The 17122-nt window shown below is 50.1% G+C and overlaps 1 protein-coding gene across 4 annotated transcripts; it reads left to right on the top strand.

The window, feature by feature from the left end:
- The first annotated feature begins 1468 nt into the window (after positions 1-1468).
- KCNA2 (potassium voltage-gated channel subfamily A member 2) lies at positions 1469-15076 on the top strand. Of its 4 annotated transcripts, none has more exons than XM_021671926.2 (3): positions 1469-1483; positions 3006-3341; positions 3787-6505. In XM_021671926.2, the coding sequence occupies exon 3, from the start codon at positions 3950-3952 to the stop codon at positions 5447-5449; it is 1500 nt and encodes a 499-aa protein (XP_021527601.1). In that variant the 5' UTR covers positions 1469-1483; positions 3006-3341; positions 3787-3949; the 3' UTR covers positions 5450-6505. The 4 variants fall into 4 exon arrangements, with proteins under 4 accessions (XP_021527601.1, XP_012323536.1, XP_012323534.1 ...); XM_012468113.2 differs by lacking the exon at positions 1469-1483 and adding an exon at positions 1700-1717; XM_012468111.3 differs by lacking the exon at positions 1469-1483 and adding an exon at positions 2372-2501 and having other exon boundaries at positions 3787-15076.
- The last annotated feature ends 2046 nt before the right edge of the window (positions 15077-17122 follow it).

Consider the following 17122-nt stretch of genomic DNA (forward strand, 5'->3'; position numbering starts at 1 on the left):
AGTCTAGCTGCCTCCCAAACACCCAAGCCATTCACTGACTGGGACATTGACAGTTCAGGTTCAAGGGGCTCTTAAACCATAGCTGCCCTTCTCTTTAGCCATCCGTCATCCTTCAGGCTCACAGAGGTCACTGCCCTCCCAGACCACCCACTGTAGCTCTGGACAGGCTCCCAGTCTTCAACCACACCTCACAGACTACCACGATGAAATGCCAGAACCTGTAGTCTGGCCTCACTGGCTCTCCGGGGCTCTCCCCATGAGGTACAAGCAGAGAGAGTAGGGTTTCCAGCTGGGGAAGGGCCCAGTGGGGACTTCTCGGTGCTAGAGCCACTCTGAATTCAGAGCTCTGTGTCTACCCCAGTCTGATCTCAAGGAACCACCACTGTTTGGCGCACCTGTCTAGGTGACCCTGACAGGGACCTGGAGAACAGAACTAGCAGGGGCTTGAGGCTGTCGTGTGCCTCCCAAAAGCACCCTGGACCTTCTCGGATGCCCTTTCTAGGCAGAAGACAGGCTGGGCTTCCCACACACATTCCCCAAAAGCAAAGGGCATGTTCGTCTGCCCACCCCAGGATGCTGTAAGCTGCACTCCCAAGTCCAGAGCTCCGTGGGCCAGATGGCTTTGCAAGTTCTGCCAGAGGGCCCGTTATGTGAGTAGCTGACCCTTCCGAAGGGCAGCAGCGTGTCCCCTAGCCTTCCCTGCCGGTGCCCTGGGGGAGGGAGACCGGGAGTAGAGAGGGCCGGCCCTGCAGTGCTGCCTGGCCCTGCGGCTCCTCTCGGTGGGGGTGAACACAGCAGAAGAGTTTCTGCCACACTGCGGACCGCACCTGCTGCATTTCCCTGCGAAGCCAAATCTTTGCTGGGTAACAAGGGGGTAGGAAGCCGATCTGGAGAAGGGGTCGCGCCGGCGGGAGAAAGGGCCAGAAAGGGGTCTGCAGAGCCTGTCTGGCGGCACCACAATAATAGCAACACGTCTCCCGCGGGGCTGAATCCCGCCGTGGGCCTGGGATAGCTGCTATCGATTATCTCCTCCTCGCCTACTTTATTACGTTGGCAGGAGCCTCTCACCAGCGCTCCTCAACTTCTGCCCTCCCCCATCTCCCGGCCCGGCAGCCCCCAGCTGAGCTCTCCTGGAGCTTCTGGTTAGTAAGCCCGGCTCTGCCAAAGAATGTTTTCCTCGCAGGGCGGGAGCTGAGACCCGGCGGCCCAACGAGGTGACGAGCTTGGCGGCGGCGGCGGGCAGTTCGTCCCCGGCCCCGGCCCCCGCCGGCCCCTTTAATTCGAGTTCGCCGTCGGGCCAGGTGCGGCGCTGCGTGGCGCGGTGCGGCTGCGGGCGGCGGCCGGGCGCTCCGTACGCGCCGCCCGCGGGACTGCAGAGCCGGCTCCCGGCTGGCCGCCCGCACCCCGCCGCCGCCCGCTGCCGGGTTCTGCCGGCGCTGGCCACAGCCCAGGAACATGGAGGCCCCGGTGCCCATCCGGAAGGGTAAATCCGTGTCGGGCGTTGCGCGGCGTTCCCCGCCCGGCTGCGGCGCCCAGAGGGGCTGCGGGGCACCCGGCGGCGCAGCCTGCAGCGCAGCAGCCTCGGGCTGAGTCCCGGGCGGGCAGGCGGTTGCCGACCACTGCCGTCTGCTCGGCAGGTCCCGGACCGGGGAGATCAAGGGGAACTTGCACCCTGCTCAAGAAGAGTGCACAGAATGGGCTCGGGACCCTCTTGGGCGTGCGTGGCGCGGGGCGGAGGGTACAGGGAGGAGCTGGTGGGTGGTGGGAAGTGCAGCTGGCAGCATAACCGTGTCTGGTAAATAGCGCGGGTTGGTAGGACATGAACCACTTGGGACGGCCAGGCTGCATCCGCCTCTCCGGCACAGAATAACAAACGGCTTTGCTGCAGAGAAGGGCTTTCCCCTTTCTCGCTGGGGCCGTGGGCTGCCGCGGAGCCCCCGCGCTTAAAAGGAAGCTGAGATCTGGGGCAGCAGCCTGGCGCAGGCTACTCCCCACGCCCAGAGATCAGGCTCCGGGATTTTTGGGTGGAGACTGAGCCTCGGTGGTCCCTCGGCTGGACCCGGGGGGCATGAGAGCTGAGCTGCGCTCGGGCCCGCAGCGGGAGCCGACCGCGCGGGCAGGAGGGGGTTAAGGTGGCGCTAGCGGCGGCGGCCAGCAGGAGGGTCTGGTCCTCAGCGCAGAGGCGAGCAGTGAGCGCGCCGGACGGAATCCCGGCCGGAGCCCGGGGCGATGGGGAGAGGGCCCAGACCCCTCCCCGCCCTGGGGCCGGCGGGATTGGGTCGGCAGGGGGCCAGTCCGGAAGCCTGCTTCCTTCAGGCTCCCCCTCTCGCTGCTGCCAAACCGCCTCGCAGCTAGGCAGGCTGAGCGTTTGTTCTGTGCTCCCTGCTGAGGAGATATGAGGGATTTTCTCTTGGGGGAGAAATCAGTGGTCGAGCGCCTGCCCAGCTCAAATGCCACCCGGCTCAGAGAGAGGCCTGCGGCCCAGGGATCCCGGAGGGAGAGTAAGTTCATCCAGCTTCCGTACAGTGGTGACTGTTGTGTGGGGTCTCCCTAGATGTGCCCTGAAGGAGTCTGTGTGTGCGGGGGGGTGGGGAGATTCTTTTCCAGGACTGGCTGAGGTCAAAGCTTGTAGACAGGCTGCAGTGAGCTAAGCCCTCCTCTTGGGAGATGCTGTGTCCTGACATGTGGGGGTAGGAGTGCTTCTTCCAGAGTCCTTCCTGAGAGCAGCTGGGGACTAGGGACCTGGATCAACCCAGGGAGGACCCTGGAGAAGGCAGGCCCAGCTAAACCTGAGGCTTGCTCCCTGGGAGAAAGTGCTTCAAGCTGATGGGAAGCCTGCACAGAAGAGGCAGGGAGGCTGAGGGATAGTCCTCAGGCCTGGCATCAGAATGGAGGGTGGGCATGGGGGCCTGTCACCTTCTATAAGGGAAGCTCCCAGACCCTCCTAAATCTTGGCACCAGCTGCCCAAATGCCCTGGTTCCACCTTGCTGCTGTTTTTTTCCAGGCAACGTCACACCTCCTGAGGACAGCCAGGACTCCAGCTTTTGCTGAGCTTTGCATCTTGTCTCCTTCCTTCCAAAGGCTCCAGACTCAGGCTCGGCTGTCTTCGAGTCCCGCATGCCCCTGGCCAGGCACCTCACCGCCCATCCAGCCCAGCCCAGTCCTAGAGCTCACCTCCGGGACCCAGAGTCTACCCTCCTGCCCAGAATGACTCACCATTATTTCTAGCTCAAGTGAGAAGATGTGACGGGGAGTTGGGCTGCCTGTTTGTACATCTAACATTCCCGCAGCTTCTGATCAGCTCTGCAAGGAAGAGAGCTTCAGGTTCCTGTCTGGTCAGGTAAATCAATCTATCATTTAATAACAGCCTTGTGTAGAATCATTGGGTGGAGACCAATGAGGAAGACCCAGGCCCAAGATCCCCCACCATGAATACCTCCCTGGGTATAAGTATCTGAGACATTAGAGCAGCATCGGGAAGAGGGTCCACTTTTAACCTATTAGCATGGGGTTATGCTCCACAAAGCCTGTGTGGTACAAGGGGGCCTGTACCAGCCACCTTCCCCCAGTGCAGGGAATTCCAGAGGTTCCTTGAGAGATTGCTACCTGTTTCCCTCTGATCCCCAGACAAGTTACAAGGTGAAAGTAAATTTTGCTTTGTCGTTGTGGTGGTGGTGATCATGTTTCTGAACTCTTGGCTGAGAGATGGGAGACAAAAAGTGGCAATCCAGGTCGGGCTGCCAATGCTGAGTAGTCTCATGTCAATAACTGCCTCTGTCTTTCAGCCAAGCGAGGCTGTCTCTCCAGCTCTCAGAGAGCTCTCGGGGCTCTCCTGCAGGAGCCCAGGCCAATGCTCCTGTGCTTCCTGGGGCCAGTAGCAGCATCCTGAGCTCCCTGCCACCAGGCAGCTGAAAGGCATAGCGTGAGGCCCTTCTCTCAGTCCCAATTATGACAGTGGCCACCGGAGACCCAGCAGATGAGGCTGCTGCCCTCCCTGGGCACCCACAGGACACCTATGACCCAGAGGCAGACCACGAGTGCTGTGAGAGGGTGGTGATCAACATCTCAGGGCTGCGGTTTGAGACCCAGCTAAAGACCTTAGCCCAGTTTCCAGAGACCCTCTTAGGGGACCCAAAGAAGCGAATGAGGTACTTTGACCCCCTCCGAAATGAGTACTTTTTCGATCGGAACCGTCCTAGCTTTGATGCCATTTTGTACTACTACCAGTCTGGGGGCCGATTGAGGCGACCTGTGAATGTGCCCTTAGATATATTCTCTGAAGAAATTCGGTTTTATGAGCTGGGAGAGGAAGCGATGGAGATGTTTCGGGAAGATGAAGGCTACATCAAGGAGGAAGAGCGTCCTCTGCCTGAAAATGAGTTTCAGAGACAAGTGTGGCTTCTCTTTGAATACCCAGAGAGCTCAGGGCCTGCCAGGATTATAGCTATTGTGTCTGTCATGGTGATTCTGATCTCAATCGTCAGCTTCTGTCTGGAAACATTGCCCATCTTCCGGGATGAGAATGAAGACATGCATGGTGGCGGGGTGACCTTCCATACCTATTCCAACAGCACCATCGGGTACCAGCAGTCCACTTCCTTCACAGACCCTTTCTTCATTGTAGAGACTCTCTGCATCATCTGGTTCTCCTTTGAATTCTTGGTGAGGTTCTTTGCCTGTCCCAGCAAAGCTGGCTTCTTCACCAACATCATGAACATCATTGACATTGTCGCCATCATCCCCTACTTCATCACCCTGGGGACAGAGTTGGCTGAGAAGCCAGAGGACGCTCAGCAAGGCCAGCAGGCCATGTCACTGGCCATCCTCCGTGTCATCCGGTTGGTAAGAGTCTTTAGGATTTTCAAGTTGTCCAGACACTCCAAAGGTCTCCAGATTCTAGGTCAGACCCTCAAAGCCAGCATGAGAGAATTGGGCCTCCTGATATTCTTCCTCTTCATAGGGGTCATCCTTTTCTCCAGTGCTGTCTACTTTGCAGAGGCCGATGAGCGAGAGTCCCAGTTCCCCAGCATCCCAGATGCCTTCTGGTGGGCAGTCGTCTCCATGACAACTGTAGGCTATGGAGACATGGTTCCGACTACCATTGGGGGGAAGATAGTGGGTTCCCTATGTGCAATTGCAGGTGTGTTAACTATTGCCTTACCAGTCCCTGTCATTGTGTCCAATTTCAACTACTTCTACCACCGGGAGACAGAGGGAGAGGAGCAGGCCCAATACTTGCAAGTGACAAGCTGTCCAAAGATCCCATCCTCCCCTGACCTAAAGAAAAGTAGAAGTGCCTCTACCATTAGTAAGTCTGATTATATGGAGATCCAGGAGGGGGTAAACAACAGTAATGAGGACTTTAGAGAGGAAAACTTGAAAACAGCCAACTGTACCTTGGCTAACACAAATTATGTGAATATTACCAAAATGTTAACTGATGTCTGATTGAAACCTATTACCATACTCACAGCTCAATGGAACTAATGCAGATGTTGCATAATAGCCTGCATTGTAGTCAGTGTGTTCTACAGTGTGTATCTGGTTCTGCATGGAAAGCAATAGTTGTGCAAGTGACTTTTGATCTTTTGATTTTTGATTTAGGACACAGAATATCTATCATGGCTTTCATGCACATCCTCATCACTGGCTTATGAGTTTCCAAAGATGGGAGTCACCTATCAAGCTAGGATTTCAGAAAGACACATTGAGGCCACTGCATATCCAATACACAGTGCACCATATCAGTGCCACCATTCCTTCCTAATTAAATGCACACAACATCCAGGAGATACACTCCCCTCCCTGCCATCCCACCACCCCATCTGAGCCCACCTGCCCTTTCACAGAGGAACACAATCATGGCTTAGCTTTAAATATCTGGTGTTTATTCAAAAGGTCATTCTCATTTTCGCATTGAAAAGAACACACAGTCCTGTGTGTTGGAATTACTTTCTGTGTCACAGGCTGGGGTTTGTGAATTGCAGTTGCCAAGTAGACGCTCCGGAGGCTTGTGTTTCATAACGGAAAATGCTGCATTCTGCTTTTTCTCTGCAGTGTCGATGTGAGGGAAGCCCGGGGGAGGGACAGCTAGTATGACTGAATATGAGTTGTCAAGTTTCACATTTGTTCCCTTAGGCCTATGGGGAGAAGCTAACAAACCAACGGACCTCAGCCTCTGATTTCACCATTTTTGCAGGCTTCAGGGTCACAAAAACATGTCTGGTTTCTTACTAGAGTTTGCAGACATCTGCTTTCTTACTGATGTGGCCCAGCTACACTGACACTGCAGTGAAATTTACCAGTGATGCGATAGAGCTGCATGGGTGTTTGTTGCATGAATCTCAATATTTAAAACAGGAGATAACCTATTTTCCTAGTAGCCTACACAGTATTAATATTTAGAGTATTAATAGCCTTGCAATGGTCTTGAACTAGGGATTTTTTCCCATCAGAAGGTAAAAATCCCTCCATCAGGGGAAAAACCATAGACTATTTGGAATGGAACTAAAACTTCTGTCCCCTCAGCCTACCTATCCCTGTTCTTCTAAACAGGAACGCAGACCTCTGCAAAGCCAGGAGAGTAAGCAGGGAAGGCAGTGTCTGAACACCTCACATGACTGCACCTTAGCATTAATATAGTCATGGGCATGACTATGCAGTGGACCAGGGCATCTGGTCATGATGACAGGCAGGTCTGTGGATTCAGTGTATATAAATATATATCGAGTATCTCTCTTTCACACGTTCCTCTACCTAGCTAGCGATAGAAAAAAAAATTGCATTTGAACATCGTACAAGCTTATGCAATATTTTTGACACAGGGCAATTTATGCATGTGTTTGACTATGTGCACTAGGGTGTATATATATACATACATGTGTGTATATGTATATATACACACACATACATATATATATATATATATATATTCATTTTCTGGAGTTCAGGTTCAGGAGCAAATCCACTGCTTGGTGGGTTGGCTGTCTTAAGAGGCCTAACAGGTTAATCTGTCTCATTGGTAACCCCACTGGGCCTGGGTTTGCTGCCATTGCCTCAGACACTCCGGTATCCATGGATTCTTAGATGTTAGAATTGTCTTTCTGCCCTCCATGTGCTGCAGCTTCAGTTCCCATGGCTGAAGCTTGTCTTACTGAGTGCACAAGGGCCCTGTGGCCCTCACAGTTCCAGCTGTCCTGGGCCAGACCCACCCCGGGCCTCCTCTCTACAGTCTATCCTCTTCATCATCTCCATTCTCACCTTTCCTCATGCCACTTGGATCTTATTATCATTTGGCTCTGCATTTGTCACTTTCACAAACCTTCCCTAAAGAGCCAGAATGGATCCCCTGCTTTGAAACCAAGGACACCAACGAGTAAGACTCCCTGGGACCAAATTCCACTGATCTGGACTTAAAGGGAGCCTCCTCTATATGGAAATGTTTGAGGTCCAGAGCTAAGGGATGGAGTCCCTAGATGATCCAAAGGTGTCATTTTGATCTCCAGACCCAAACTCTCCTCCCATTGAACTGGCAACCAGAACTGCTTGTTAAAATGAACCAGTGGCGTAAAGAATCATCTCCCACCCCCAAGAACAGGTAGAGTGCAAGTGAGCACTGCACAGCTCAAAGATAGAATAGCTTGACCCCAGAATGGCTTCAGGTTGGGGCTTTTTACTCACCACACTGGCCTCTTGGTCTTTTGACAGAGTGGCTTAAATTTCCTGAACAGTGAATTGCAGGGGTTGGGCTGTGTATGAGTGGCTCCAGCCCAGGCCTCACTGCTGCCTAGTTAGCACCTACAGTTGTCTTGGGGCATGGGGCACCAGCTCAGGGTGCTAGGCCCAGGGTGCTCATTAGTGCCTGGTCACCCACATCCCCAGGTATCTGCAGGATATCCCATGCCCAGCACAAAGCCTCTGTGCTTCTCTTCCTCTCCTTCATGGGAGGTGGTGCTGAATTTCCAAGGCATGGGTTGGGGAGGGACACAGACCTTTGGAAAATAGAAGGTAAAGCAACCCATATCTGAGGCCTAGGTCAGAGGTAGATATTTTATCAGTGTTCTTGGCCCAGGACTCTAAAATGTTCACACACAGTCATGCACGTTCACCACAAAATAGATACACTGTTGCCACACACAAGTATAAAACATGGAACATGTGCAAAATGCAGACAAACCAAGTTAACATAAAAGCAAACACAGAAGATATATGGTTATAACTGTCTAAAAAATATGCACACTCTGCATAGATACATAATTTACACATAACATAGACAAAAGACAAACATACACCACATACAAACATACAGCCTGCAACTCAGATGCAAAATACATAAAAAACTACAAGGACACCATGCATATGCATGTAAAATACACAAAAGATACTTTACCATTGTTTCTACACATGAAACACACACAAACTCAGTATATATACACAATGCGTTTACTTATAATTGGCACACAAAATACATAGCACACATGCTCAGAAGCATCACACAATATAGATAAAATGCAGACATATACTCAGACCCATTGCCCTGCCCCCAGAGCTATGAACGAACAGGCGCAAACAAAAGATCAGATTTAGTCACCTCTCCCTGGCCTGTGTCTATATCCCTCAGTATCCTTCAAGGAATCTCTTTCTCTAGTCTTTTCTCTCACCACCAGATTTCAGTCCTGAAAAGTAACTCCCGAGGTTTCAAGCAGAAGGATGAGCCATCACATCAAGCAGATATCTGACTAAGACCAGGAAGTGCATGGGGTCTCTAGCCATTCACCTTCCTCCCACCAGAAACCTGGTTACAGGGTGTGGAAGTATCTGGGACAGGTGGCAGCCTAATATAGGCCTCCTTGCCATGACCCTTCCTTGCAGCAAATCCACACAGACAACCCAATAACCAAGGCTCCCCTACTCCTATCACCTGGGGTCTCCAGATTCAGCCCTATTCTCTTAAAAGCAGTAATGGCTCAAGAAACTGCAGAATCTTGAGCCCAGGACCAGGGTGAAGATGTCCCCAACATTCTCTAAGCCCACAGATCTTATTGCCCCTCCAACGTCTGCAGCTTTTGGGGGGCTAGGTCAGGAAGTTGAGACCCTATAGAGACCTGTCTCTTAAAATGAGCCACTTTTACTTGCTTGTGGCATTTCACTTGCTCTTGGGCATACGCCCAAAGGGGCCAACTCCTGATTCCCCTCTGGGGGTGTTCAAGCCCAGGCATGCTCTTCCTTCCCTCTTGTTGGGCTCCCCTGATGCCTTGCCTCCCATCCAATTACTATGCAGCCCAGTTCAGCTAAAGTAAAAAGTGATTAAGAACATACACCTAAGGCTAAACAAGCAAACACTTTTTAGAAGGCCTGACTTTATCGTATATTCTAAGGCCATATTTAAATACTTTCTAAGATTACCCACCATTTCGGATTACTCTTGGAGCCGGTTCTTCCCGTCAGTAGGACTAGCTGAGAGCTGACTGCATTTCAGCAAAGACTTCACCTACATTGGAAGTTAGGGGTTGCAGTCAGGCCTCGGATCAGGATCTGCTCCTGCAGCCATTCCCGTTGCGTCTCACCCTCCTTTCCAGTGATGCTTGCAGCTTCCACTCTACAGAGAAGGCAACAACAGCAGGGAACGGACATGTGGGTCCAAAACTTGTGCTTGGCTGCAAACTTGCGTTTCCAAGTCAAGATACCATTCCTGATGGCTTCATCAAGTGCCTCTGAAAGTTGGAATTTTCAGGAAAGTTGGAGTTTTCAGGAGGCTGAAAAGAAAAAGCCCCAGGAAGGGTGGAGGGATTGTCAGGAAGAGAGAGTAGCTGAGCTGGTCAAATTTCAGAAACTTTTCAGGAGCCAACATTTACTTCAGAAATAATTAAGGCTCTGTGCTTCCTGAAACCTCAGTGATGCTTGGCATGCTCTCTTCCTTCTTCTCTGCTTGCCTCTGTCCCTCTCACCTGGGCTTCTGAGGCTGGTATTGGCAAGTCACCAGGAGGTTAGCCTTCTAAAAGGGACCCCCTGGGAGTGTACCTCTAGATTGCATTAGCCTATATGGACAGGGATCCCATGGAAGCTATGATGGCCTGAGACCCCAGCCTGGGTGTTCATGTTGCTGCTTCGTGTGGGGAGGGCTCAGGACTAGCTTGTCCTACTTGTCCTTCCTGGATCTCTCACTGTATTGCAGTGAGGACTTTATCAGTATCAACCCATGTTGAAAGATGCCAACACCCTCTGGAGGTCCTCAGGCTGGGGGTTCAGCACTGCCCACAGTAGTAGAGTCATAGAGGCCGACTTTCCCCAAAGGAAATTATAGAACACTATGCAAATTGCATATGAAGGTAGCACCACTACCCCCATGTCAGGCAGGGGAGCACAGTGCTTTGACTTGTTTAGTCAAGAGAGGGGATGACGGTGCTGAGCTCGGCTCCCCAGGGCTTTCCTGGGGCCCATTGTCGTAACAACCTATATGTCGGTGATGGCTGCCTGGTCTGCAAGGGCTGTAATGTCCAGGGTGCTCCTTGGTTACACAATGGAGGTTCCCCCAGCCTTGGCAAGGTATCCATTGCCAGGTTTGAACCCATGACTTAACCTCATTAACATCATCAGCCCACTTGAGCCAACCCACAGGGAGGGGGATGCTGGGAGCTCTCAGTAGCAATTGTGACTAACATCTGTATCTTCAGTCTTGGCCCTTGTTGCGACCAACCCTGTTCCCCTATCAAAGCAGCCAGCAGGGACAGATGGAGGTAGGGGCTCCCCTACACACAGGAAGGGTCCCTTCCTCAAACTAACCTAGTTTACTTTTTCTTTCTGCTTCCCTTCCACCAAATCTCAGCTTCATCTCTCATAGTTTGTGTTTGAATATTTTTAAAGAGGAAAAGTGCAATAAAATAAATAGTGACTGTTTTCTTTAGCAATAGCTCTTTCAAAATCTTGCTCTCAGGACCGAAAAGTGATAGATAGTACCTGGATTATCAGATAGTGCCCTTGACTTCTGGGCACTCATTCACAGTCTCTGTAGTTCCCTCTTCTTCCCACGTGTTTACATGACTCCTGTGCTCTGAGATCTGATCTTCTTCTGGAATGGACACATATGCTGAGGTGCAGCGTATGCACAAGGAAGGCCCGCGAGAGGGCTTTGTCGTTCTGTCTCTTTCCTGGTGCACCTCTCTGTCTCCACGTGTGTCTCTGTCCCCTCTCTCTCTGCCTCCCCATTTCTGCCTGCTGTCTCACAGCATCCTTACAACCTCTAGGCACAAAAATCCTAAGTTTGAGTGACCTCCTCAGCCCATTTTGTTGACTTTCCCTCAGTCTGGCAGGTGTAATGGAAGCCTACAGGAAAGTGCTTCCCAATATAAGAATCAAGCATCCTGAGCCATTACAGAAGATCATTTCCATGCACTAAAAGCCATTACTTGATCCTTTTGCTACCCTTCCTCCCTTCCCCAGGGAAATGGATGCTGAGGGAATGTGGCCTGGAGGTTTGCACTTGGGATCAGTAGCCTGGGCAGATTTGGGAATTGCCCTCTAACTCTCCTTCAGAATAAGCTGACTTGCTCAACCAAAGGGACTCCATGAGAGCTGCGGAAGGAAGCAAGTTCTTGTTGGTTTCAGTAGAAGTCTACAGGGATAGAAGTTTGGGTGGTTAGGGCATGACATAAGTGAAATAAAGACTACCACCTGCTAGAGTGTGCAGCTGCACAAATATTTGCACACATAACCAGGGGCTTCAGAAGAGTCCCCTTTCCTAAAACATCTGTGAGGTTAAATGTTCAGATTGGACAATCAGGGAAGGCTGGCAACCCCAGGGTCCCATTGCATTCTTTTTTGATCTACCTTGCTCTATACACATGTGTACAGCAAAACCTCAGTTAACTGATGGGAAACCTCAGGGACAGGAACATCCTGATTGCTTTGCAATTCTGGCTATTTGAGTGGGAATGGGAAAACATGCCTGGTTCAACCTTTGTTATTGAGAAAAATATTTCCTAAGTAGGTTAGTATAAACTTTCCTGCCTTAGATAAGTAGAATGTTGGAAGATAACAGGAGACCTTGCATTGTTCAGGGTCAACATTCTAAACCTCAGTGCTTCTTGTACAGAAGTAGAGATAGATGGAGAAGACCAAAGAGACAGGCTGAATGGCTGCTGGCTGCAAGACAGACCTGGAAATGGGCCACTGGGGCACATCCTGGCTCATCAGATAGAGCCTTTGCTGTCATTTGCGTCTTTCTACTGAAAGTGTAGTAAAAAGACATAATTCTTGTCAATCAAGGGTTTGGTTAATTGGTCCTGAGTTATTAGAGGTTTTCCATATATACATATATCTGTGTGTGTATATATAGAGAGAGTATATGTATATATGTATACTGTTTTTTAACTTATAGAATTATACATTGACCAATCTCCTTAGTTTTACTCATGTGGAATAAATTTGGCAATCCAAGGAATAAACTACATTTATGTGCATTTTTTGAATGACCTCCTTTGCATTCTTTTCACCTCTCCAGTTCCATTCTTTTTTTTTTTTTTTTCTGCTTAGGCACCTCTCTAGAAGGCAGATCTTTCATAAAAAAAGAACAGGCCCAGGATCACCTCTTTCCTTTCCCTCCCACGCGGCTGCCTGACTCAGGGATAAAAGGGAAGACTGATCTAACAGCTAGGTGCTTTAGCCTTTCTTCTGTCTGCCCTGGTTGGCTGTAACCTCATCACTGAGGACCACAAAGGTTATTCCAAACTTTGTACTGGAGGGGAGTAGAAAGCTTGAAGACCTAGCAAAGCATTGATCTATTTAGCGTTCTCTTTCTCATTGGTGATGCCCTAGGTTTGAGGTTCGTGAGATCTGAAAGTAACATTCCAACGAAGAACTAAAGCACATCTCTGCCACACAGAAGGTGAGGTTTGTGACAATCAATGGAACTAACAAATCCATTCCGTTTTTTATTATGACTAAACCTAAGTCGAGGGTTTGGGTATTAGAGCAGCTGAAATTCAGTTGCCTCTTTGGGGGTAAGCTGTATACATCACTCAAGAAACGGCTGGGTGCAAGTTGAAACCTACCGTCATTCTCCCTCTTGCCTGCCAGTGTGTTAGATCCATGGGAGACAGTTTCTTTCAGCCTCACCTCTTGCATTTGACTGTGTGCTTTCTACCTGGATAGGAGTGGGAGGGATTGTTCACTGTATCTGGAGCAATTGAGGTGGTGCAGGGGTGTCTGCCATCTCCCCACACCCACAGAAGCCCTCCAGTATGGCTGTGTCAGTTGTGACCAGGTAGCAGAAGCCCATAGCCCAGACTTGGCATGACTAGCTGGTGAACTGAGGCAGTTGAGGTGGCCTGTCTGGATGGCTACTTCTTATACTTCATGAACCTCAGCATGGAAATGGATATAACTTTCTGTGCTCCTCTGCACTCCTAAAATAGTCAAATACGTTCCAGATGAGTTTGCAGCTGAGGACTCCCTGCATCATTCCACTGATGGATGCACAGGGCATGATTATGTAACAATGTGGACAGCTACTGCAGTGTCTAGATCACTGAGGGCAGTGTAGATATGACTGTATGCTAGGACCCTTGGTAGCTATCCAGAGGACTCAGTCCTATGTCTTTCTGAGTCTCTGTGAGAGGCCTCTAAGCCCTGCTTCTCCTTGAAAAATGATTCCCTAGACACCGAATGCCTTGTTTGTATGAGTGAATAAACACTCTGGGCTGCTAGAGAAAGCAATCGGAGGAGCTAGGAGGAAGAGAATATTCAGGGTGCACTTTGCTACCAAACAATTTCCACGTCAGCTGCTAACATTACTGCCTTTTTAGCCTATAAAGCGTAGGGCAAGGACTTTGACCTGCCAGGTGGGGCTGGAAAGGAGCACATCAGCTCCAGGCAAGAAATGGGATAGAAAAGCAAGGAGAGGGCTGGCTGGCTCTGGCGGGGGTGAGTCTCAGCTCCTGAGGGTTTGAACATGCTCTGTGCTTGCCCCAGTTCTGCCTTCACGTGGGATCCAGCGACCCAGTTTCCTTTTGTTGTCGTGCTTGGATGGTTCCTTCATTTGAAGGGCCCCAGGAAGCTGGAAAGTCCCATGATCGAGCTCTAGCCTGCTGAGCAAACAATACCCCAGCCAAATTGGCCTCTTCCTGGTTTTCTGCATCCCTGCACCCCTCTCTCCACTAAGGATAATCTGGGAACAGTTGAGATTAATGGTGCCAGCAATCAAGGAAGATTCTCTAGTTTTCATCAGGGACATAGCTGTAAAGCTCATGAGTGGAGGATGCTATTTCCTTTTCCAGACCTGTGTGCTTATGTGCTTATATAGGCTGTCTCTGGAGATTTTATATTGTGTATGTATATATATATATACACACACACATATATATATACATATATATATAGTGGAAATGGCCGCCGCTCACTTTGTCTCACGCAGCACAGACTCCAGTTAGGGTTTGCACTGGCTTCCTTGCTGCTTATGCATGACTCTGCAGCTGCCCTCCCATGTCCTGTCTCTAATAATTGCTGAAAACTCAAAGAGGCAGATAAATAAGCCTCCTTGGGATCAATACCAGAAGGAACTCCAAGGCTGATGGTAAAGCTTCGTAAGGATGATGCCGAAAGGGAACTGGGGTCTCCATGGTGATAAGAGGCTGGGGACCAATGAGAACTGAAGGCGGAGCAGGACTTGTGGGGAAGACTCAAGGGAGTTGGGAGTCATTTAACTATTTGTTTGCTTCATGAAAATTTAGACACCAGCTGTAACTACATTGCACAGGATGTATTGATATTATCATTCTTGCTGACATATTCTGGAAGCTTTCAGCCCCACCAACACTGCCCCACCCAGGACTTCTGCAGCTGAGAGTTCCTGTGTCAGTAGGGTCTGATATTTGTACATAGGTTATACATATATGTGTACATATGTGCCTCAATGAACATTGCCTGTCCACCTGATCATGGGTGTACATAGACTTCATAGAGCTCCACAGTCTTTTGTAAATATTGACACAAGTAAATAAGTATATAAATATATATTACTGAGGATTTATTTTAACATCATTCTGTGTGATATGAAAAAAATAAAATTTTTGACAGACATTGATGGTTTTCACTTCTTTCTTGCCTGCTGGAATTACCATCCCTACAACATGCAAGTATGCTCTCCTTACTCTCAGTCTAGTTTCTGTAGCCACAAGGGGCCAGACAGAGAGACCAGGGAAGGACGGGAGAGGGTCTTCCTGGATGCACTGGAAATCATCGTGGCATGTGCCCACCTGCCCTTAACTGGGAGCCCCAGGCATACAAGGCAGGGCATATGGATAGGAGGGTGGGTGGGTGCATTTGAGATCTCCCCGATTACATCAACACTTCCTGTATCCTCTATGGAGCTGGAGGATGTGTGAGGGTGGGGTACCCAGTTTGAAGACCAAACACAGTCTGGAAATCATTTAAATGCAGCCGCACCCACCTTTGCAGACTTTGTCCTCAAACCCACCCCCACCTCTGTCCATTACTGCTGGCCCAGGGGTCTGGACCAACCATGCTCCCAACTCTCAAGTGAGGAGAATGTCTATCTGGGCCTCCTGAGATGGAGACGCAGCAGCACCTCCTTGGAGAAGATCCTAACACACACAAACACACACACACACACACACACACACACACACACTGCTAAGGCACATCTGTCTGATTTCCTCTGAGGGCTATTCTAGTCCTGAACTCCCCAAAATTTAGAAGTCTCAAAAGAGGCCATGGTGTGGAGTATGACGGCACATAAATCGGTGCCTCAGCCACTAGTAGGCACATCCCATCCCTGACCACCCACATACTCCAAACATCCAAACCCCTAGGTCTCTTATTAAAGATCTTTAGTTTTACCCCTTCACAATCTACCATGCTCTGCCCCTAAGAAAACTGAGCAGCCAAAGCAGCTGGGCTCCCCACCCTGACCTCACCTTCAGAAGGGTGTGTTTCTGGGTGCAGGTACTGAGATGACGAGAGAGGGTGGCAAAGAGCCAAGAACCATTTGGGACAGCTGCTGCTACAGGTGCCTTCATACTGGGCATTTCTCCCACCATGTGGGGCTCTAGACCTCTGCAGAACAACCTCAGGCTGACTAATGGAGTGGGGCTCCCTACTCTAAAGAAATAAGAAAACAAGTCAGGCTCCCAGGGCTGGTCCCTTCTGCTGGGGCTGAGCAAGGAATTCCTGCCTCCAAGAACTTGGGATACTGGGAAGATGGGAGCTGGGAAGAATTTTGTCTAAACAGTCCCTGACTGTTTAGATCTTGTTAGGTAAATTGTTAACTTCGCTCTTGTTAGGTAAAAGCAAGGAGGAAAGGGAGGGAAAGGGAGTAGGGATGTGTGGAAGTTACAACATCGAGGTCCCCATTCTTCTCTCCACTTTGGGGAGGAGAGCTCAGCTAGATCAAGTGCAGCCCACCCATGCCACTTACGCACACCAGACCCTCCCCGCCTGGCCTGAGGCACCTATCCTGTACATTCTCGACCTCCCTGGGCTCACCCCAACCAGTAGCTCCCACTTAAGAGGGGCACTTGATGGGTAGGGTACAAGTGGGGAGCCCTCCTAGTCCAGGGGGCCAATGTGGTGGGCAGGAAGAGGAAAGCTGACTGTCACAACTGAGAAACAATGTTAACCCCCTGGAGAAAGAGAACAGCTCTGGAGCCAAAGGCTTGGATTTGAATCCCATCTCTGTCACTCGCCAGCTCCGTAACCCTGGGGCATACTCTCTTTGAGCCTCAGTTTCCTCACTTCTATAAAAGAAATCATTATTCCTACCTTATCTTGTGAAGACCAAATGAGCACCTGGCACATAGTGGGAGCCAGTAAAAATATATGAGTGTGCCCTTTCTCTTGGATTCCCATGTCCTAAAGATCCATGTGGGGTAGGATACTCAGAAATCTGAAAGTTGAAGGATTTTCTGCCTTTTTTTGGCCCAGGGGTTTCTAACCTTGACCAAGGGGTTCAAGAATTGACCCCAAATGGGTCTAAAAATCCCCTGAAATGATGTATGACATGTTATGGTGTGGTCATTTTTCTTGCGACATGTCTACAGCTGTCCACAGCCCCCAAAATTAAAACTATTGGTCAAAAGTTGACACCTTATCTTCTCCTCCATATCC

Source organism: Aotus nancymaae, unplaced genomic scaffold (genome assembly GCF_030222135.1).
Source record: "Aotus nancymaae isolate 86718 unplaced genomic scaffold, 86718_ANA_hifiasm-v0.15.2.pri h1tg000007l, whole genome shotgun sequence".
Lineage (NCBI taxonomy): Eukaryota > Metazoa > Chordata > Mammalia > Primates > Aotidae > Aotus > Aotus nancymaae.